The sequence below is a fragment of the Silurus meridionalis genome, chromosome 4, assembly GCF_014805685.1.
Source record: "Silurus meridionalis isolate SWU-2019-XX chromosome 4, ASM1480568v1, whole genome shotgun sequence".
NCBI classification, from domain to species: Eukaryota; Metazoa; Chordata; class Actinopteri; order Siluriformes; family Siluridae; genus Silurus; species Silurus meridionalis.
The window spans coordinates 3,706,086-3,728,106 of NC_060887.1; the positions used below are offsets into that span (position 1 = coordinate 3,706,086).

Sequence of the window (22,021 nt, forward strand, 5' to 3'; positions counted from 1 at the left end):
CTCCATGGTGGTCTGTTTCAAAGTGGCCTCAAGCTGAGCAACGTGTTCCTCCACTTTCTTTTGTTCTCTTGTCCAGCTCTCTCTCTCACAGTCTACAGTTTTCTCCAGTTCCTTATGGATTTTCAGGAAGACTGGAGCTCCATGGTGGTCTGTTCCAAAGTGACCTCAAGCTGAGCAACACGTTCCTCCAGTTGTTTTTGTTCTCTCGCCCAGCTCTGGCTTCTCTCAGTTATGTCCTGTTCCTGCTGCTTTCGCTCAGAAGCCAAAGTAGCCTCCAGCTTTTGCACCGTCTGTAGCAGAATGGCTTTCTCTTCTTTCTCTTCTGTTATCTTCTCTATCATTAGAAGAAAATGCATCCAAGTCTTTCACTACTTTCTCCATGTGTTCCAGCTTCTCCTTCATTTCAGCAATCTGCTTAGTTTTCTTTTGTTCTTCTGCTTTGAAAAATCTCTCAACCTTCTGAAGAGCTCCATGTTTATGCCTCTTTACTCACAAGCAAAAACCTTGGAAATGAGAGAAACAGAGACGCATTCCCAATTATAGACGTTGCCTTACTGTGACGTCACAGGAGATGCCCGCCCTCCGTCTGTGACGTAACCCGGTCTCTTTACCTGACACTATGCGCATGCGCACATTACAGAGGTAAAGAGCGGATAAAATATCATGTCTTCACAGCTTTTCTGTTGTTCCTGAGAGAAGAGCGATATTACAGTCATAAATAAGATAAAACGGCTGTAAACTGTGTATAAAGCGAGTGAATCCGAGTTGAGAACCGGAAGTTGACCGGAGTGACTCTATGAATGTTGCAGAATCATAAATGACCAGTAGGTGGCAGTGTGATGTGTATTAGAGCTCACTGTCACAGCAGGTAATTAGAAGTAGTGGAGCTCTAATGACGTCATTAATAGCGAGGACAAGACACACAGCAGTTTGGGATTCTTTTATTGACTTTATTGATTAATTGATTTGGAGTATGATTGTGTTTCTGATCAAAGTAAGTTCATGTGTATGGAGTAAAACAACCTGTACATTTCTCACTTCCAGACAGTATTATGAGATGTTCATCTGCTGGAAGTTCATGTTTAATGCTGCATGTTTTATAGGATTTATGAGCTGGAATAAATGTCCAAAACCTCAATTCAACACTGAGTGATTTTGTAGTTTGGTAGATATTAGATCTTTTGATGTATTATTCTTTTTTAAATATCTGTGTTTTAAATACACATTTATAAATATCAAGGCTTTTACTGGGTAATAAATTAAAAACATAAAGTCATAATTTACTGAAATGAAATTGAAAACATCAAAATACAACAAAAATAAATAAAATGACTATCAATATGTTTAAAACTAGAATAAATCTGGTTCAGACAGTTAAATACAGTGCAGTATTACAGCCTTATTTCATGTTCATTTTATAAACACAGTTTGTCATTATAATATTAATAATAATAATAATAATAATAATAATAATAATAATAATAATAATAATAATAATAATAATAATAATAATAATACTTTATTGCAATAGGGTGCTTTAGTACCTAAAGGTCTACATTTAAACATACTTTTATATTCTAAAATTATAAATTTTTATGATTATTATATGAAGATTTCCACATTTATATGATTTATCCTACAGATTAATCACTATAAAGAAAATAGAAACATACACAAGAATGTTATTAACAACTTGTACACTGTACTGCACGATCCATGTGGAATATAATGTGCATATAATATTGAATATTGTGAATGTAAACAAACATTCAGCAGTAGTTGAAAAAAATCAGGTCAGTCTCTGAGCATAAGCACTGAATCACTTGGAATTTACTCGCTCAATAATAAAAACTCTTTGCTATAGTTGTGAGGTGACTGATACACAAAGCCATGGAGCAGTTGGACACTGGGGAGACAATCAGATGAATGAAAGTAGAAAATGTGATAAAACCCTAAAGTTTATTGTGAGATTTGAGTCGTGATCGTTCAGATGCACAGTGTAGCAGCAATGACACAAACTTCACTTCACAACAAGAGCAAAAATACATGAATGAAAAAATGAATGAACTTAAAATTCATCAAATGGAAAAAAAAATCCAATGTTATTCTGTTATTCAATTCTCTCATACTGACCACTGGATGTTCTACACTGCACCTCATGGTAAAGACTCTCTGATGACAGGAGACTCCACCATGATGCCGAGGCGATAAGAAGATCAGTAACATCCTGAAACAGACCTCACAAGGGTCCATCAAAGAAGTCGAGTCCTCGTGCTGTGCGTCAGGTGCAGAAGCTGCTTCAGAAAACAGACACACGAGTGCTGCAGCATCGCTTTAATCACTTCTTATTTCAAGAAATCTTACCAAGTGTAATTATTTTACTGCACTGGCAAATCATTTGACTTGTTTCTAGTCTGTAGAGTTTCTTCTTAAATCATGCTTTTATTTCTTTATTTTGACGGATATTTTTTGCAGTGGACGCGTCATAATGTGTGCTGTGTGTTTTATCCCTGACCACCGAGCACCATAGAGTGAATAAAATGTATTAATATTCTTCATTCATACAATTCGTACAAGATGATTCATACAAATCAATACAATTCATTTTAGAATTGTATTAATAGTGTAAAGAGTAAAGTTTGAAGTCATCGAGGATGTAACACGACTTTAAAAAAGAGCTGGAATAAATAGAGTGAGAACAGCAGCCGCTGCACAGACTCCAGATCACACACTCTCATACAGTATTAGAAAAGCACTTGTATTCCTCTCAACCGAGAACAGAAAGCTGAGGGTACATTGGGAACAAGTTTCCCAAAACTGTATAGTTGCACTCTGGAAAACATATTGCCTGAATCATTATTTCTGCTCATTTATGCTGTGCAGATGATTGTGTGGATCCATAGGGTAGTGGTCATCACATCTGCTTTACACACAGAAGGTCCTTCCAGTGGAACCATGCAGGTTGCAAACATGAGTGAGGTTTATATATGACTCACAAATTGTTACTCAAACCTGGAAATAAATAAACAGTTTTGCATGTTTCTGCATTGTGGTTGAAACAGAAATGGAGGAAAAGCAATCCAACATTATAATCAGAGACTCAAGGGCATGGCTCCACTGGGGCTCGAACCCAGGACCTTCTGCGTGTAAAGCAGACGTGATGACCGCTACACTATGGAACCTGCTGCTGAGAAGGTTGATGTCCAATGTGCATAAATAGAAACATATCTCTCAAAATCTAACTGGAAAAATATAAATTAAACTTAGAAAATTCACTGACTCAAATGTCACAATCAGCTCCACTGTTTTGAGCGTGTTAAGCTCCAGGTTTTTATGACTGCACCATGTCTCTCAGGTCTTTCTTCACTGAAGCAGGGTCGTTGGCTAAAAACTGATTTTACAGCTTTTTAGAGTAGCTCCTCTTAGACACTCTATGAGGATCAATGATGAGGATTAATCTTCCTCATATTAATGAATTAATCATGTACTATAAAATTTGAAAATAACTTGTGATCCTGTCAACTGAGATCAGAAAGCTGAGGGTACATTGGGAAGAAGTTTCCCAAAACTGTATAGTTGCAAGCTGGAAATTATTTTGCCTGAATCGTTATTTCTGCTCATTAATGCTGTTTAGTTGACTGTGTGGTTCCATAATGTAGTGGTCATCACATCTGCTTTACACACCCAGAAGGTCCTGGGTTCAACCCCCAGTGGAACCATGCAGCTGGTGAATGAAATTTATGTTTTTGTGACCAGTTATGTTAAGAAAGTTAAGATATTCCATAAAACTTTTACTCAATTCTGCAAATAAAAACAGGTTGACATTTTTCTGCATTGTGCTTGTAACAGCATTGGACAAAAAGCATTCCAAAAGTAGAATCAGAAACTCAAGGGGATGGCTCCACTGGGGTTCGAACCCAGCACCTTCTGCATGTAAAGCAGACATGATGACCAGTACACTACGGAACCTGTTGTCAAAAAAGATTATGTCTAATGTACATAAAGATAAACATCATTCTCAAAATCTCAGTGGAAAAATATGAATTAAACTTAGAAAACTCACTGACTCAAATGTTCCCAGGTTTTGCCCAATAATAGTTTTAGCCATGCAAATGAGTTTATTACTGCTGCTGACATTACTGAGTAAAATGCTGCTTCCTCAGAAGACCACACACAGTAGGCTCATGACCACCGAGTGATAAATCTCCAGCATCTTAATGCACTTAATGCAAAAAAAAATGTTCCATGTAGTGATTCATCACTTCTGTTTTACATGCAGGAGGTTCTGGGTTTGACTCCCAGTGGAATCATGTATAAAACAAATATTATGTAAGTGTGTGTTTCTTCTTCTTTTAAACCATAGCGTGGCCATAAAACTGTAAGGAGAGACAAAAGCTGAGTCCCATGTGCTCCATTGTTCCATTTGTAGTTCCATTGTTTAGTGGTTAACACAATTTTTAAAGCCTTTTTGTTCACTCTGGATGTATACAGTTCTTGAAAAGTGGGCAGGAGGACACCGATAACCATTGCAGACGTCTAAACTGTCCTCTGTAGTCCTCTGATGTCTGATTTTACAGCTGAGCAGAACCAGACAGTTATTAAAGCAACTCCTGTTGAACTTTCTAAGCTGGTGAAGGAAGTACATCCTCTGTTAAGCCTTTTTAACAATGGAGTCAATTGTCAATTGTCACACTACATGCCCTGAGAGATGGTGGTGCCCAGGAACCTGAATGACTCCACTGCTGTTCATGATGGTTAGTGGGGGGAGAGCAGGGGGGTTTCACCTAAAATCCACAATTATCTCCACTGTTTTGAGCATTTTAAGCTCCAGCTTTTTATGACTGCACCATGTCTCTCAGGCCTTTCTTCAGTGAAGCAGGCTTGTTGGCTGAAAACTGATTTTCCAGCTTTTTAGAGTAGATCATCTTATCCACTTTATGAAGATCAATGATTGCTACACTGGGGGTCGAACCCAGGACCTCCTGCGAGTTAAGGAGATGTGATGACTGTTAAAGCTGTAACAGAAGTTGGACACTAAGGAAGGTGAAAAGGATAACTACATGGGAATAAAGTTGATCAGTCACACCATAAAGTTATAGGAAATAGTGGAAGCCAGGCTGAGAGAATAGGTGACCATCTGTGAGCAGCAGTATGGTTTCATGCCAAGGAAGAGCACCATAGATGCATTATTTGCTTTGAGAATGTTGATGGAGAAGTATAGAGAAAGTCGAAAGGAGTTGCATTGTGAGTTTGTGGATTTAGAGAAAGCGTCGACAGGGTGGAGAGAGGAGTTGTGGTATTGTATGAGAAAGTCTGGTGTGTCAGAGAAGTTTGTGAGGGTGGTGCAGAACATGTATAAGGACAGTGTGACAGCAGTGAAGTGTGCAGTAGAAACAACAGACTGGTTTAAGGTAATGGTTAGACTGCATCGAGGATCGGCTCTAAGCCCTTTCCTGTTTGCAGTGGTGATAGACAGGTTGAAGGACGAGTTCATACAGGAGACAGGAGATAGGAGTAAGACAGAGTACATGTGTGTGAATGAGAGGAGAGCAGTGAAGTGGCGCGGTTGCAGGGAGAAAAGGTGGAGAAGGTGGAGGAGTTCAGGTACCTGGGGTCAACAGTGCAAAGTAATGGAGAGTGTGTTAGAGAAGTGAAGGAAAGAGTGCATGCAGGGTGGAGTGGGTGGAGAAGAGTGACAGGAGTGATTTGTGATAGAAGAATATCTGTGAGAGTGAAAGGAAAAGTTTATAGGACTGTGGTGAGACCTGAGATGTTGTATGGTTTAGAGACAGTGGCATTGAGTAAAAGACAGGAGGTGGAGCTGGAGGTAGCAGAGCTGAAGATGTTGAGATTTTCATTGGGATTGACGACGATGAACAGGATCAGAAATCAGTTTATTAGAGGGACAGCGCATGTAGGACATTTTGGAGACCAGGTGAGGGAGGCGAGATTGAGATGGTTTGGACATGTGCAGAGGAGGGACATGGGGTATATCAATAGGAGAATGCTGAGGATGGAGCCACCAGGAGGGAGGAAAAGAGGAAGACCAAGGAGGAGGTTTATGGATGTGGTGAGGGAAAACATTTAGGAGGTTGGGGTGAAAGAGGCAGATGTAGAGGACAGAGGGTTATGGAGACTTATGGGAGAAGCCAAAAGAGGAAGAAAAAGAAGAATGTGTAACACAGCACAAGCGCATTATTACTGCATGATACAATAAAATCACATAAACATGTAATGGGATTATTGTGATCTTGTGATTTATTATCAATAGCAACAAATCCAATAACAAAGTTAAAATACCAAGTAAAGAAAGAAACTAAGTTCAGAATCCAGGATTGTGGTGTTAAAGTATTAGACTTTATGCAGTAAAAATAAATCCAGGCAGTTCCATGGAGGTTCCCAATAACACAGTCCAAACACAGTCTTGATAAACCCTCTTCAGCTACATGTGTAACGCCCACATTCCTCATTATTCTCTAAAAAGTAGCATGTAATTCTCTTATGGGCGCTTCATGACCCTCTGTCCCGTCCACAACTTCAACTCTTGTCTGTCTGTTCTTCTGACACATTTATTACTGTTGATAAATCAGCCTTCAAGAATAAGAGATGTTGTGCTCATTACTGCTTCATTACTGCTGATTCTAATCACACATTCAGCACTTCCTTATATACCGACCAGAATCACAGTGTTAATGATCAGTGTAATTACTGTAAACATATAAATGCTGTGGTGACCCCCGTGTGTAATGCTGCATGATGGCACTGCTGGATTTGTAAGATTTGTTTGGTGAATACGGTCGTTGAAATACTCGATTGTGTGGGTTTTGGAAGAATAAAATCATTTGCAAAACTCGTGCAAAATGGTCACAAACACACTAAATGTACCCTTAAAGTTTTAAATCTGTAGATATAAAAATGATCAAAAGACGAGACGATCTACAAGCTACAGAAAATCACTCTGCTTCATACTATTGACTATAAATCTCATCAAATTATCAATCTCATGATCTGCTCTCTTCTTCTCTTCTATACAGAGATTCAGGGAATCCTGGAGCTTTCTGGTAGATTGGCGGTGTAAGGTGTTCATCTCCTCCATGTCTCTTTTGGCCTTCTCTCTTTCGTCCTCCCATCTTTTTGTCTCATTTAACAAAGTGGCCTCCAGCTGAGCAACACGTTCCTCCAGTTGTTCTCTGTCTCTCATCAAATGATCTCTCTCATGCTCTACACTATTCTTCACTTTCTCAAAGTGATGCTGGAAAGGTTCGAGCTTCATGGTGTTCTGTTCCAAAGTGGCCTCAAGCTGAGCAACATGTTCCTCTAGTTGTTTTTGTTTTCTCACCCAGCTCTGGAGGTGTGTGGAGTTTCTCTCTTTTATGTCTGGTTCCCGGTGCCTTTGCTCAGAAGCTAAAGTAGCCTCCAGCTCCTGCACCATCTGTACCAGAATGTTGTTCTGTTCTTTCTCTATTGCGCTTTTCTTCATCATCAGATTGATAAATGCATCAAACTCTGTTACTACTTTCTCCATGTGTTCCAGCTTCTCCTTCTTTTCAGCAATCTGCTTAGATTTCGTCTATGAGAAATGAGAAACAAACACACGTTCTGACTTATAAAGACGTGTCCTACTGTGATGTCACACAAACACGCCCCGAGCTCCTCCTGTGACGTCACCCCCCTTTCTCTCTTTCTCGCAGATTACATAATATTATGCACAAATAGAGCATTTCTCACACAGATAATATGGTGATAAAAATAAATAAGATGTTCTTTATGTGTAAGTTTGTCTCTGATGAACAAGCCGGTGGCGACTGCGGCGAGAAAAAACTCCCCGAGACGGCATAAGGAAGAAACCTTAAGAGGAACCAGACTCAAGAGGGAACCCGTCCTCATCTGGGTTTCACTGAATGTCCATTTATTACAGCTAAATGATGTTGAGGTGAAGTGATGATCAGATACAAACTGTAGTCCTGAGTCAGTGTAGCAGACTGTTAACATAAACTACAGTCCAAATCCCAACCCTCAAAGCTCCTGTTCTTACTCTGTTTTGTTTCTCGTGGACTATTTCAGCCTGGGGTCGTAAGTTTTGGACACTTTGTTTTTGGTGTTTTTCCTACGAGGACATTGTATTTTACCTGATAGTAGTAGTGCACATGTTTGATCTAAAATAATGAAAGTGATGAGACGGAACTCTTTGTACAAATAATCACACACACACACACACACACACACACACACACACACACACACACACACACACACACACACACACACACACACACACACACACACACAGTGTATATGAATATATAGGTGCTCCTAATAAAGTGTTTGTAATACATGAACACAATTAGTATCATTGTACACACAGTAACATGGTCATTTTTTTTAAACATATGCACAGAGTCATTAAAGACTCCTAATATAAATAATACAAAATTACCGTAACATATAAATATTGAAAAATGGCCCTGAATCCTGTATGTACTGTAGATGTTTTGTTTGAAGTGTTGTGATCATGAAGATGAAATCCTGCAGGTTATTTGGGTTTGTACTGAGTGATAGTTGTTTCATAAACACCTTCTTATAAAATCCAACTCAAATATTAAATAAAAATTCACTCTAAATTTGTAATCAGCGGCGTCTCACCATCACATTCCACTACGGGAGCGCAGGAGGAGGAGATGCCCGACTGCATGGAATACAGGAGAACATCAAATCCCCTACCATTAGATAACTGCAGAACATTTAAATAAAACAAAACAAATGTTTATTTACTTTTTTTTTATTATTATTATATTCAAAAAGTGAACAAGTGAAACATAAAAAGCAGAGTAGCAGGAAGAAGCAGCTTTTGTGAGACGCTGGATAAAATAACATTTTGAGGGAGTGGGACTGAAAAATACGTCCTGTGCAGGTCTCTAGATTCAACTACATCTTTTAATAGTTGTGTAATTTCTTGCATCACTTCTCTCATCTGCTCTCGAGCACTCGGGTGTTTCTAGATGAGCGTTTCACAGTGATTCTGAGTATTCTGGAGCTCCATGGTGGTCTGTTCCAAAGTGACCTTAAGCTGAGAAACATGTTCCTCCACTTTCTTTCGTTTTTTTGCCCAACTCTCTCTCTCAAATGCTACAGTTTTCTGCAGATCATCGTGGATTTTCAGGGAAGACTGGAGCTTCATGGAGGTCTGTTCCAAAGTGACCTCAAGCTGAGCAATACGTTCCTCCAGTTGTTTTTGTTTTCGCGCCCAGTTCTGAAGGTGTGTGCCGTTTCTCTCGTTTATGTCTTGGTACCGCTGCTTTCGCTCAGAAGCCAAAGTAGCCTCCTGCGCTTGCACGATCTGTACCAGAAAGTTGTTCTCTTCTTGTTCTTCTATGCTCTTCTCTATCATCAGATTAATTAAAGCTTTTAAATCTGTTGCTTTTTTCTGCATGTGTTTTAGCTTCTCCTTCTTTTCAGCAAACTGTTTATTTTGTTTCTGTCTCCTGCGTTGAAAAAATTCTCTAAATCTTCTAAAGAGCTCCATTTCTGTGTCTCCTTACTTAGAATGAGTAAATTCACAAATGATAAACAAAAGCATGACCTGACTTATATACATGTGTCCTACTGTGACGTCACACCCAGACGCCCACACACACGCCCACACACACACACACACTCTGCGCATGTACAGATTACAGAGGGAAGATTACACACAAACCGGAAGTAGACCCGAGTGACTATATGAATGTTGCAGAATCATAAATGACCAGATGAAGCTGACTGAGGTGAACCCCTGAAACTAACCCAGGAACAGAGTAGGAACATTCTGATCACCTGTTTTTTTTTTTTTTTTTTTTTTGTTTTGAGAGACTGCTGAAAGGAAATATCTGGAACTATCTATGGATTCAGACTCGGTCGAGCTGAAACGGTGAACCGACTCTCCTGAACTTAATTGTTTTGAATAGAAGTGATCGAACCGAGTCACTTGAACTGAATCTAAGGAGTCGAACTCACCTAACCGAATCTTTTTGTACTGCCGGGAAAGACCTTCTGCCGGGATGAAGCGAACTGTACAACACCTGGAACGGTGAGTTTCCTAGCTTTATGGATTGTATTCTCTTTAAAACACAGAGTTTATCATTTATTATAATAATTATTATTATTAATCATCGGTACCGGAGTGAAGAGGGGAAAAGCGATGTTCCTCATTTTGTGTTTACTCCTGATCATTAGCATAAAGATCACAGACTTGCAGGAAAAAGTGGATACATTTGTCTAAAATAAATAAAGAATGATAATAAAGAGTGATAATATTTCCATAAATGTTGCAGTGAGCAGAAATGGACCTTTCGGCTAATGGTGTAGGAGACATCATCATTAGCCTCATGCTAGCCGGGTTTGCTAGCGCTGCTTTTGTGTTTGTTAGTTTATTAGAAACATCTACTTTTTGACTAAAAGATGAATAAAACTATATTTAAGTTAATAAGATTACATAAGTTACATTAGTACATAAGTTTACTTATAGTTCACTAAAAATATGATATTTAGACTGAGGAAGAAAACTTTCGAAGCTAATTATAGCTAGCTGGTTTGTTAGCCTAGCTAATGTTGCTAAATAATTGTATTTCGCTTTTCATGTTGTTTCTGTATTTTTATCTACATTTATACAGTTAATGGACACTCTAGGAAATAATAAAGATGTAAAAACAGGTATAAATGTGGTAGTGAAATGTGTTCTAGTGTATGACTGAGTTGTTCCTCTGTGTGCTTCAGTAACTGCTGTTAAACTGAGAGGAAAGAAAAATGGCTTCAGTTCAGCAGAAATGAACTGATAAACAGTGTTAGGAAAAGACAAAGTGTTCAAATATTTACTCAAATATAAATTGTGATAACTTGTTAAAATGTTTTTAATGGTTTAATAGTGGATTTATTCAGGTTTAAACACACAAGCTGGTGGTGAAGGTGATATTAGTAGAGCCTCATTGTGGATGTGAACATTAATGACTAAATCCTTAATGACTAAATCCTTCATCCTCTTCCTCATGGCTGTGGTTCAGGAGCGTGAGCAAGAACGAGGCTCACAGTGTCCTGAAGTCCCAGTATGAATCTATAACCCACAACAAGGAGGCGCTACAGGTAAGAATTTTCATGTGTGTGTGCTTTTAATCAAATTCTTATTGACATTTCCTCTCTCATACACTAAACATTGTTCTAATGAGTCCTTAAAAGTGTCTTAATGTGTGTGTACATGTCTCGTTAAACTTCCAGGTCTTCTGGATGAAGCTGAGAAGAAACACGAGCAGGTGATGGAGTCCAGTGTTCAGCTACAGAAAGAGATCTACAAACTGGTATCAGACATGGACTTACTGCAGTCCTCAGCTCAGCAGAAAGAGGAAGAGCTTCTTCAGACTAACAGGGCGTGCAGGATGATGATGGCGGTAAGGGAGAAAATCCTTGCATTAAGCAGCACATGATGAGTTCCATCACCTGCTGTATGAACCTGAACAGAATCCACATTGTATTTCTAGTTGGAGATGCTGAGATTCTCTTTTTATTGAAATCTTTTTATTAAAACAGCAGGATGAGTTACTAAAGCTGAGCTTTTTCTCTCATTGAGACGTGAATTCTGTAGAACTGCTACTGCAATTTTTACATGAGATGCAATAAAATCGTCTTTGTGGTGTCAAGTGCTCAGTTTCTACTTCATCAAAATTCCCTTTAGTGTGAATTTCCTCAGAAGTGTCTGAATGTGTGTAAAAGTAAAAAAGTGAACAAGTTTTGTTTGTTGAACTTCCAGGAGGAGAAATACGAGCTGTTGATGTCGCAGGTGGACACGATGCAAGACTCAGTGCAGCATCTGGAGAAAGAGCTCAGAGAGAAGAGCAGGAAATGTGAGGAGAAAACTAAGGTAAGTGAGAAAATCCCTACATTAAACACATTCTAAAAGAATGATGATTTATAATTGAAGAAGTAAATGCTTTGGTTTGAAACTGCTTTTGGTTCCTGTTTTAGGAGACAGGACAAGAGCAGGAGGGTCACAGTTTCCTGCAGTCTACGAAGAGATGAGGGAAACTTTTAAACTGTGTGATGAGACTAAATGTATGTTTTTTCCTCTTAAGTCATGATTGATAAAATACACCATGTGTTAGTTATGGGTCAGAAAAGTAAATACAGCACCTCATTCACATATGGATATTAAGAAGCACATATTTAAGCTTCTACATGATCATTTTACTTACGCTCACCGAATTTCTTCTTCATGTGCTCAATTATCAAGTACAGATGTTTAAGTGAATCAGGTTCTGCCCCACATTTAATTTAAACAAAGCACTAAAGCTGCAAGAAAATACCTCAACTTCAGTTTCTGTCAAATTTCTTTTCTTTAAGGAAATCAAACATCACTGACTTTACTAAAGTGGATTTCAAGAAAAAAAATACCATCATTGAATGCTCTCTGTGATGAAGAGTCATTAGACATGATTGAAATTCAAAATCTTTATTTATTTAATAGTGTTTATTGTGTCTCGCTGTAGTAAAAGTGTTCAGACTCTCTGTTTCTCTTGTCGTCTTCTTTTTTTTCTATTTCTCCTTTTCTTTTGAATGTTTTCTTGTCTCAGCTGAGCAACAATTTCCTCCCATCGCTCTCGGACTCTCATATAATGATCTGTTTTATTCTCTGAAGTCTTCTTTTCTTCCTCACAGAGGTTCTGGGTATCCTGGAGCCCCCTGTTGGTCTGAAGCTGTAAGTTGTTCCTCTCCTCTATGTCAAGTTTAGTTTTCTCTCTTTCGTCCTCTTGTTTTTCTTTAAAATTCAACGTGGGCTCAAACTGAGCAACACGTTCCTCCAGTCGCTCTTTCTCTCTGATCAAATGATCTCTCTCCTGCTCTGCACTATTTTTTACTTTCTCACAGTGATTCTGAGTATCCTGGAGCTCCATGGTGGTCTGTTTCAAACTGAGCTTAAGCTGAGCAACATGTTCCTCCAGTCGTTTTTGTTCTTTTGTCCAGCTCTCTCTCACATTCTACAGTTTTCTCCAGTTCCTCATTGATTTTCAGGAAGACTGGAGCTCCATGGTGGTCTGATCCAAAGTGAGCTCAAGCTGAATAACATGTTCCTCCAGTTTAGTTTGTTTTCTCGTCCAGCTCTCTCTCTCACATTCTACAGTTTTCTCCAGTTCCTCATTGATTTTCAGGGAAGACTGGAGCTCCATGGTGGTCTGATCCAAAATAAACTCAAGCTGAGCAACACGTTCCTCCAGTTGTTTTTGTTCTCTCGCCCAGCTCTGGCTTCTCTCAGTTATGTCCTGTTCCTGCTGCTTTCGCTCAGAAGCCAAAGTAGCCTCCAGCTTTTGCACCGTCTGTAGCAGAATGGCTTTCTCTTCTTTCTCTTTTGTTATCTTCTCTATCATTAGAAGAGAAAATGCATCCAAGTCTTTCTCTACTTTCTCCATGTGTTCCAGCTTCTCCTTCATTTCAGCAATCTGCTTAGTTTTCTTTGTTGTTCTGCTTTGAAAAAACTTTCTCAACTTTCTGAAGAGCTCCATGTTTATGCCTCTTTACTCACAAGCAAAAACCTCGGAAATGAGAGAAACAGAGACGCGTTCCCAATAATAGACATTGCCTTACTGTGACGTCACAGGGAGATGCCCCGCCCTCCGTCTGTGACGTAACCCGGTCTCTCTTAACCTGACACTATGCGCATGCGCACATTACAGAGGTAAAGAGCGGATAAAATATTGTCTTTACAGCTTTTCTGTTGTTCCTGAGAGAAGAGCGATATTACAGTCATAAATAAGATAAAAACGGCTGTAAACTGTGTATAAAGCGAGTGAATCCGAGTTGAGAACCGGAAGTTGACCGGAGTGACTCTCTGAACGTTGCAGAATCATAAATGACCAGTAGGTGGCAGTGTGATGTGTATTAGAGCTCACTGTCACAGCAGGTCATTAGAAGTAGTGGAGCTCTAATGACGTCATTAATAGCGAGGACAAGACACACAGCAGTTTGAGATTCTTTTATTGACTTTATTGATTAATTGATTTGGAGTATGATTGTGTTTCTGATCAAAGTAAGTTCATGTGTATGGAGTAAAAACAACCTGTACATTTCTCACTTCCAGACAGTATTATGAGATGTTCATCTGCTGGAAGTTCATGTTTAATGCTGCATGTTTTATAGGATTTATGAGCTGGAATAAATGTTTTACTTTTAAATGTTTTCTTTTAACCAACTGGTGCATTTTTATCTTTATGCTTCAGATGAGTTTTATAAAAACACATTTTACTACTTATTAAAAATAAAACGTCATTCTGAGTGAAACCAATTGTTTATTAAATGCATTATTCACTAAATAAACATCAATGAAAACTGAATGATTTGTTTTTATTGAATGTAAAAATATTAATTTGAGGATAATTGAACTTAATGAATCGAATAGTTTTGGATTAAATGAAGACTTTACTGAACTAAACAGCACTGAATTCTCCTTTAAATGAACTTAAGTTTACTGAACTAAATACTGTTACTTATATGAAAATAAACCCGGTTTCTTGAACCCTGTTCGGTTTCAGCCCCACTTTTGGGCCTCACAGCTGAAAATGACCTTCCTGACTTTCAATGGTAAAAGTTCCTGACAACAGTGTGCTACATACACAATTTACATCTCTTTTAAAAGAACACACTTTGGGCTTTACATCATCCAAAGATGCTGAAGTTTCTTAGAAAAAAATGTGTACGTCATAAAACATTTTTTTCATATATAAATACATGAATTCGGTCCTGAAAAAATCCAGAATATTGACGGGTTAAAAGTCACGTGTAATAAGTTTATATTTTAACTTTGAAGAAAATACAATAAAAAGGAGATTCCTATAAACATTATTCTGAGACTGTGTGTAGTCCTTTTCTCCCTCCGTCTGTTTGAGGAAAAGCAGCCTGATAACCAAATGTACTGGGAATAATAACATTCACACAATAAGCATAAGACTGGTATTTGAACATTAGAAAAACAGTAGAAGAAGAAAGTAATGAAAATAAAAGTAGCCTCCAGCTTTTGCACCGTCTGTAGCAGAATGGCTTTCTCTTCTTTCTCTTCTGTTATCTTCTCTATCATTAGAAGAGAAAATGCATCCAAGTCTTTCTCTACTTTCTCCATGTGTTCCAGCTTCTCCTTCATTTCAGCAATCTGCTTAGTTTTCTTTGTTGTTCTGCTTTGAAAAAACTTTCTCAACTTTCTGAAGAGCTCCATGTTTATGCCTCTTTACTCACAAGCAAAACCTCGGAAATGAGAGAAACAGAGACGTTCCCAATAATAGACATTGCCTTACTGTGACGTCACAGGAGATGCCCGCCCTCCGTCTGTGACGTAACCCGGTCTCTCTTAACCTGACACTATGCGCATGCGCACATTACAGAGGTAAAGAGCGGATAAAATATTGTCTTTACAGCTTTTCTGTTGTTCCTGAGAGAAGAGCGATATTACAGTCATAAATAAGATAAAAACGGCTGTAAACTGTGTATAAAGCGAGTGAATCCGAGTTGAGAACCGGAAGTTGACGGAGTGACTCTATGAATGTTGCAGAATCATAAATGACCAGTAGGTGGCAGTGTGATGTGTATTAGAGCTCACTGTCACAGCAGGTCATTAAGTAGTGGAGCTCTAATGACGTCATTAATAGCGAGGACAAGACACACAGCAGTTTGAGATTCTTTTATTGACTTTATTGATTAATTGATTTGGAGTATGATTGTGTTTCTGATCAAAGTAAGTTCATGTGTATGGAGTAAAACAACCTGTACATTTCTCACTTCCAGACAGTATTATGAGATGTTCATCTGCTGGAAGTTCATGTTTAATGCTGCATGTTTTATAGGATTTATGAGCTGGAATAAATGTTTTACTTTTAAATGTTTTCTTGTCTCAGCTGAGCAACACGTTCCTCCAGTTGTTTTGTTCTCTCGCCCAGCTCTGGCTTCTCTCAGTTATGTCCTGTTCCTGCTGCTTTCGCTCAGAAGCCAAAGTAGCCTCCAGCTTTTGCACCGTCTGTAGCAGAATGGCTTTCTCTTCTTTCTCTTCTGTTATCTTCTCTATCATTAGAAGAGAAAATGCATCCAAGTCTTTCTCTACTTTCTCCATGTGTTCCAGCTTCTCCTTCATTTCAGCAATCTGCTTAGTTTTCTTTGTTGTTCTGCTTTGAAAAAACTTTCTCAACTTTCTGAAGAGCTCCATGTTTATGCCTCTTTACTCACAAGCAAAACCTCGGAAATGAGAGAAACAGAGACGTTCCCAATAATAGACATTGCCTTACTGTGACGTCACAGGAGATGCCCGCCCTCCGTCTGTGACGTAACCCGGTCTCTCTTAACCTGACACTATGCGCATGCGCACATTACAGAGGTAAAGAGCGGATAAAATATTGTCTTTACAGCTTTTCTGTTGTTCCTGAGAGAAGAGCGATATTACAGTCATAAATAAGATAAAAACGGCTGTAAACTGTGTATAAAGCGAGTGAATCCGAGTTGAGAACCGGAAGTTGACGGAGTGACTCTATGAATGTTGCAGAATCATAAATGACCAGTAGGTGGCAGTGTGATGTGTATTAGAGCTCACTGTCACAGCAGGTCATTAAGTAGTGGAGCTCTAATGACGTCATTAATAGCGAGGACAAGACACACAGCAGTTTGAGATTCTTTTATTGACTTTATTGATTAATTGATTTGGAGTATGATTGTGTTTCTGATCAAAGTAAGTTCATGTGTATGGAGTAAAACAACCTGTACATTTCTCACTTCCAGACAGTATTATGAGATGTTCATCTGCTGGAAGTTCATGTTTAATGCTGCATGTTTTATAGGATTTATGAGCTGGAATAAATGTTTTACTTTTGAATGTTTTCTTGTCTCAGCTGAGCAACAATTTCCTCCCATCGGACTCTCATATAATGATCTGTTTTATTCTCTGAAGTCTTCTTTTTCCTCACAGAGATTCTGGGTATCCTGGAGCCCCTGGTGGTCTGAAGCTGTGTTGTTCCTCTCCTCTATGTCAAGTTTTTGAGCAACATGTTCCTTCTCTTTTTCTTTCGTCCAGCCTCTCTCTCACAGTCTACAGTTTTCTCCAGTTCCTCATTGATTTTCAGGAAGACTGGAGCTCCATGGTGGTCTGTTCCAAAGTGACCTCAAGCTGAGCAACACGTTCCTCCAGTTGTTTTGTTCTCTTGTCCAGCTCTCTCTCACATTCTACAGTTTTCTCCAGTTCCTCATTGATTTTCAGGAAGACTGGAGCTCCATGGTGGTCTGTTCCAAAGTGACCTCAAGCTGAGCAACACGTTCCTCCAGTTGTTTTGTTCTCTCGCCCAGCTCTGGCTTCTCTCAGTTATGTCCTGTTCCTGCTGCTTTCGCTCAGAAGCCAAAGTAGCCTCCAGCTTTTGCACCGTCTGTAGCAGAATGGCTTTCTCTTCTTTCTCTTCTGTTATCTTCTCTATCATTAGAAGAAAATGCATCCAAGTCTTTCTCTACTTTCTCCATGTGTTCCAGTTTCTCCTTCATTTCAGCAATCTGCTTAGTTTTCTTTGTTCTTCTGGTTTGAAAAAACTCTCTCAACCTTCTGAAGAGCTCCATGTTTATGCCTCTTTACTCACAAGCAAAAACCTCGGAAATGAGAGAAACAGAGACGTTCCCCAATTATAGACGTTGCCTTACTGTGACGTCACAGGAGATGCCCCGCCCTCCGTCTGTGACGTAACCGGTCTCTTAACCTGACACTATGCGCACATTACAGAGGTAAAGAGCGGATAAAATATCATGTCTTCACAGCTTTTCTGTTGTTCCTGAGAGAAGAGCGATATTACAGTCATAAATAAGATAAAAACGGCTGTAAACTGTGTATAAAGCGAGTGAATCCGAGTTGAGAACCGGAAGTTGACCGGAGTGACTCCATGAATGTTGCAGAATCATAAATGACCAGTAGGTGGCAGTGTGATGTGTATTAGAGCTCACTGTCACAGCAGGTCATTAGAAGTAGTGGAGCTCTAATGACGTCATTAATAGCGAGGACAAGACACACAGCAGTTTGGGATTCTTTTATTGACTTTATTGATTAATTGATTTGGAGTATGATTGTGTTTCTGATCAAAGTAAGTTCATGTGTATGGAGTAAAAACAACCTGTACATTTCTCACTTCCAGACAGTATTATGAGATGTTCATCTGCTGGAAGTTCATGTTTAATGCTGCATGTTTTATAGGATTTATGAGCTGGAATAAATGTTTTCTTTAACCAACTGGTGCATTTTTATCTTTATGCTTCAGATGAGTTTTATAAAAAAAACATTTTTACTACTTATTAAAAAATAAAACGTCATTCTGAGTGAAACCAATTGTTTATTAAATGCATTATTCACTAAATAAACATCAATGAAAACTGAATGATTTGTTTTTATTGAATGTAAAAATATTAATTTGAGGATAATTGAACTTAATGAATCGAATAGTTTTGGATTAAATGAAGACTTTACTGAACTAAACAGCACTGAATTCTCCTTTAAATGAACTTAAGTTTACTGAACTAAATACTGTTACTTATATGAAAATAAACCGGTTTCTTGAACCCTGTTCGGTTTCAGCCCACTTTTGGGCCTCACAGCTGAAAATGACCTTCCTGACTTTCAATGGTAAAGTTCCTGACAACAGTGTGCTACATACACAATTTACATCTCTTTTAAAAGAACACACTTTGGGCTTTACATCATCCAAAGATGCTGAAGTTTCTTAGAAAAAAATGTGTACGTCATAAAACATTTTTTTCATATATAAATACATGAATTCGGTCCTGAAACAATCCAGAATAGTGACGGGTTAAAAGTCACATGTGTAATGAGTTTATATTTTAACTTTGAAGAAAATACAATAAAAAGGAGATTCCTATAAACATTATTCTGAGACTGTGTGTAGTCCTTTTCTCCTCCGTTTGAGGAAAAGCAGCCTGATAACCAAATGTACTGGGAATAATAACATTCACACAATAAGCATAAGACTGGTATTTGAACATTAGAAAACAGTGAAGAAGAAAGTAATGAACATAAAAGTAGCACAATGCTTCCTTCAGTGCCTCTGTGAATGATGGAGCACATCTGGACCTTCCTTTTATCCTTCCATTCTACAAACAGCACATCCTCTTCTCTCAGCCAGTGATGAGGCCTCGAGGAGCTTTTTTCAGAAGCTTGTTGGTGATGGTTTGAGGGTTTGTGGACTGAATTTTCCCACATGCTCAGATGTTTTTTTTTTTTAGGAGATCTCTAAACAGTGCTGGACTTGTGTAGAAGTCGTCAATGAACAGTTTGTAGCCCATTCCCAACATCTTCTCATCAACAAGTGCTATGACAGATGGTCTACAGACTGGCTGGGTGTAAAATCTGATTCCACCTCTTCAGGTGTGTTGGGGATACAACCAGTGAAGACTGGGATTTTCTGTCTCTCACTCTTACTGGTAGAGCTGAAACAGGTGCTGAGTTTGAGACTGCTGGAACCCCTTTTCTGGAATTGTTTATTTAGTTATAATTTTTCCTATAAAACTTCATTATAATGAAAGTAATATCTAATAATGTTTTAGTAGTAACAATAACAACAATAATAATAATAAATCTAATAATAATGTTAGCAACAGTGTAACAATAACTCAAAAAAGTCAGTTCTCTGGTTTTGGTTCAATTGAGTCCGAATCAAAAGATTCACTGGAAAATGACTCGATTCCACAGTTCTAGAAAAATCTGTAACATAAAACATTCTGTTTTCTGTCTCACTCAAGAAAAAGAAACTTCTATTCTGTTTGTGCAAAACCAGCAGGAAAGTTCCTTCTCTGTTCCTGGGTTAGTTTGAGGGGTTCACCTCAGTCAGCTTCGTCTCCGTGGTTTGGCTCGTCATCTTACATCATCGTCTCATTGTAATGAACGGTGTTCCAGCATGAAAAAAACCCTGACCTGCATATATACAGACAATAATCACGTCCCAAACATCTCAACATTCACTGTTTCTAGTTCAATAACAGAACAAATAGCATTCGTACAGTTCAGAGTCTGATTTGAGGTTTGATCAAGTTTATATTTTATTCTAACAATATGTTTGATTGAGTTCTTGCATGTAGATGATACTTTTAATAAATTTATTACTAACTTCATGCAGTTTCTTAACATAAAGACTGTATTTTATAAAAGGTTTTTGACAAAACAAATTGTTTAAATGTTATTAAATCTGTACTCGTTATTTCTACATTATTTATTACATTAATTTTAATCAGCTTAATTTAACTTCTGTTTCATTTATTTATATCACAAAAATTCAGCTTAAAAATCAAACATAAACCCCCTGTATGTAAAACACAAACAGTTTAATATTATTAGGAAAAATATGTTGCTTTGTAAAAGATCAACATCACATATAACTAGACAACAAAACACCATTAATAATATTTATACAGAATTAAGTAAAAAGAAAGTCCTGACAGGGCCACTAGAGGGCAGTGTGAGACTGACATCTGACAACCAACTGCAGTTCCATCACCTGCTGTATGAACCTGAACAGAATCCACATTGTATTTCTAGTTGGAGATGCTGAGATTCTCTTTTTATTGAAATCTTTTTAATAAAACAGCAGGATGAGTTACTAAAGCTGAGCTTTTTCTCTCATTGAGACGTGAATTCTGTAGAACTGCTACTGCAATCTTTACATGAGATGCAATAAAATCGTGCACCTACAGAACCTACAGAAACCAAACATGACTTCCTGTAACTCAGCGTAACTTCCATGGAGGAGTCTCCCCCGTGTGGGTGGAGGAGGAACTGCTACAGTTTAGAGCCTGATCTGAGGTCAGAGCAAGTTGAGTTGTAACATGTAAATGGTACATTTAATAAATTTAGTACCACCTTCATGCAGGTTCTCAGCATAAATAGTGAATGAACCACATCTGACTCGGAAAGTACGGTGTCCAAATACTTTTGACCACACAGTGTGTATCAGCTGAAAAGCAGCAGCTTTGGATCAGTCGCTTTTCCACACTGAGGTTAAGGCCACATCTTTAAAATACACGGTTAAGCAGCCGCACTTTGTGTTGCGCGTCTAATCGTACACATACGGTACGGGTGGTGGGAGCGGTCAAAATACATGTAAAGACGCTGCTTCAGGTTTCCGTTAAAAACAGAAAAATCAGTGCATTTTATTCACCATATTCAAATATTCAAAAATCTTTGTTAGGTTTGCTCAATCTTTCAAATAATTTTTATTTAGAGTCTCCCTGTTTATTATATTCTTATTTATAATTTAAGTCATTTTACTGTGGAGTTTTGGAGAAAAGTAAAGGCAAAATCACCTTTATAATGTATACCAACAGATATCCTGCAGCTTTTGATCTAAGTAGGCGTGGAGGATCAGACTGGTACAGAAGTTCACTCAGATACTGTGGTGTGAGGCGTTAAGTGTTTTATACGTCAGTAGTAGTATTTTATAATCAATGCGAGATTTGATTGGGAGCACTGTAAAAATGATTTGTTGACACAACAGTTTAGTCAAGTCATCTTGTTGCATTGACTAAGTTAAGTTTAGCACATTAGGTGTTAAGTTCACTCAACTTTTATTCATTTGTTGAAATGATTGAGTCACTGTTCTGAATCAATTAATGAGAATTTCAAATCTTTAGTTAAAGCAACTGAAAAACCTATTGGTAAAACATCATTTTTCATGTTTTCACAACAATAGATCTCGTCTCATTCACATAAAATAGTCATTTTCCTCAACATAACTGTGAGTTTACTGGACTTTGGTTTGACAAGTAGTTCTGGAAATCTGACCAGATTTTTTTATGAAATCAACACAACTGCAAAATTCAAACTCTCAGCATTTATTTTTTAAACAGATACACTGCATCCAAAAACACAGACATGAAGAATTCTCTTGCAAAGATATAAAACACTAGACAAGAAAATCCTTCACATATACACAGCTCACACAAACAGGAGCAAACTTCTGTATGCAGACCCACATCCTCGAGCCAAAAT

General features: G+C 38.2%; 2 protein-coding genes, 1 non-coding gene and 1 pseudogene across 6 annotated transcripts in view; 2 read left to right on the forward strand and 2 right to left on the reverse strand.

The window, feature by feature from the left end:
• LOC124384578 (zinc finger protein 850-like) overlaps positions 1-22,021 on the reverse strand; it is a 1,373,244-nt gene that overhangs the window by 678,292 nt on the left and 672,931 nt on the right. The gene's annotated exons all lie outside the window — the stretch shown is intronic.
• Positions 1-22,021, forward strand: part of LOC124384668 — a 920,651-nt pseudogene that overhangs the window by 668,490 nt on the left and 230,140 nt on the right.
• trnav-uac lies at positions 3,110-3,182 on the reverse strand. The gene has a single exon. It is a non-coding gene; the product is annotated as a tRNA-Val (tRNA).
• The window catches only part of LOC124384657 (leucine-rich repeat flightless-interacting protein 1-like), a 794,289-nt gene continuing 782,139 nt past the window's right edge, over positions 9,872-22,021 (forward strand). The window contains exons 1-6 of one of the 4 annotated variants that reach the window (XR_006925441.1): positions 9,872-10,066; positions 11,037-11,115; positions 11,248-11,417; positions 11,777-11,887; positions 11,992-12,078; positions 16,961-16,984. Coding sequence is in view for 1 of the 4 variants with exons in the window: in XM_046847700.1 (XP_046703656.1) it covers positions 11,286-11,417; positions 11,777-11,887; positions 11,992-12,045 (297 nt within the window). In the remaining 3 variants the exon portion in view is untranslated. Of the gene's footprint in view, positions 10,067-11,036; positions 11,116-11,247; positions 11,418-11,776; positions 11,888-11,991; positions 12,360-16,960; positions 16,985-22,021 lie in introns of those variants that run through there. The other 3 variants (XR_006925440.1, XM_046847700.1, XM_046847701.1) reach the window with 3 other exon arrangements.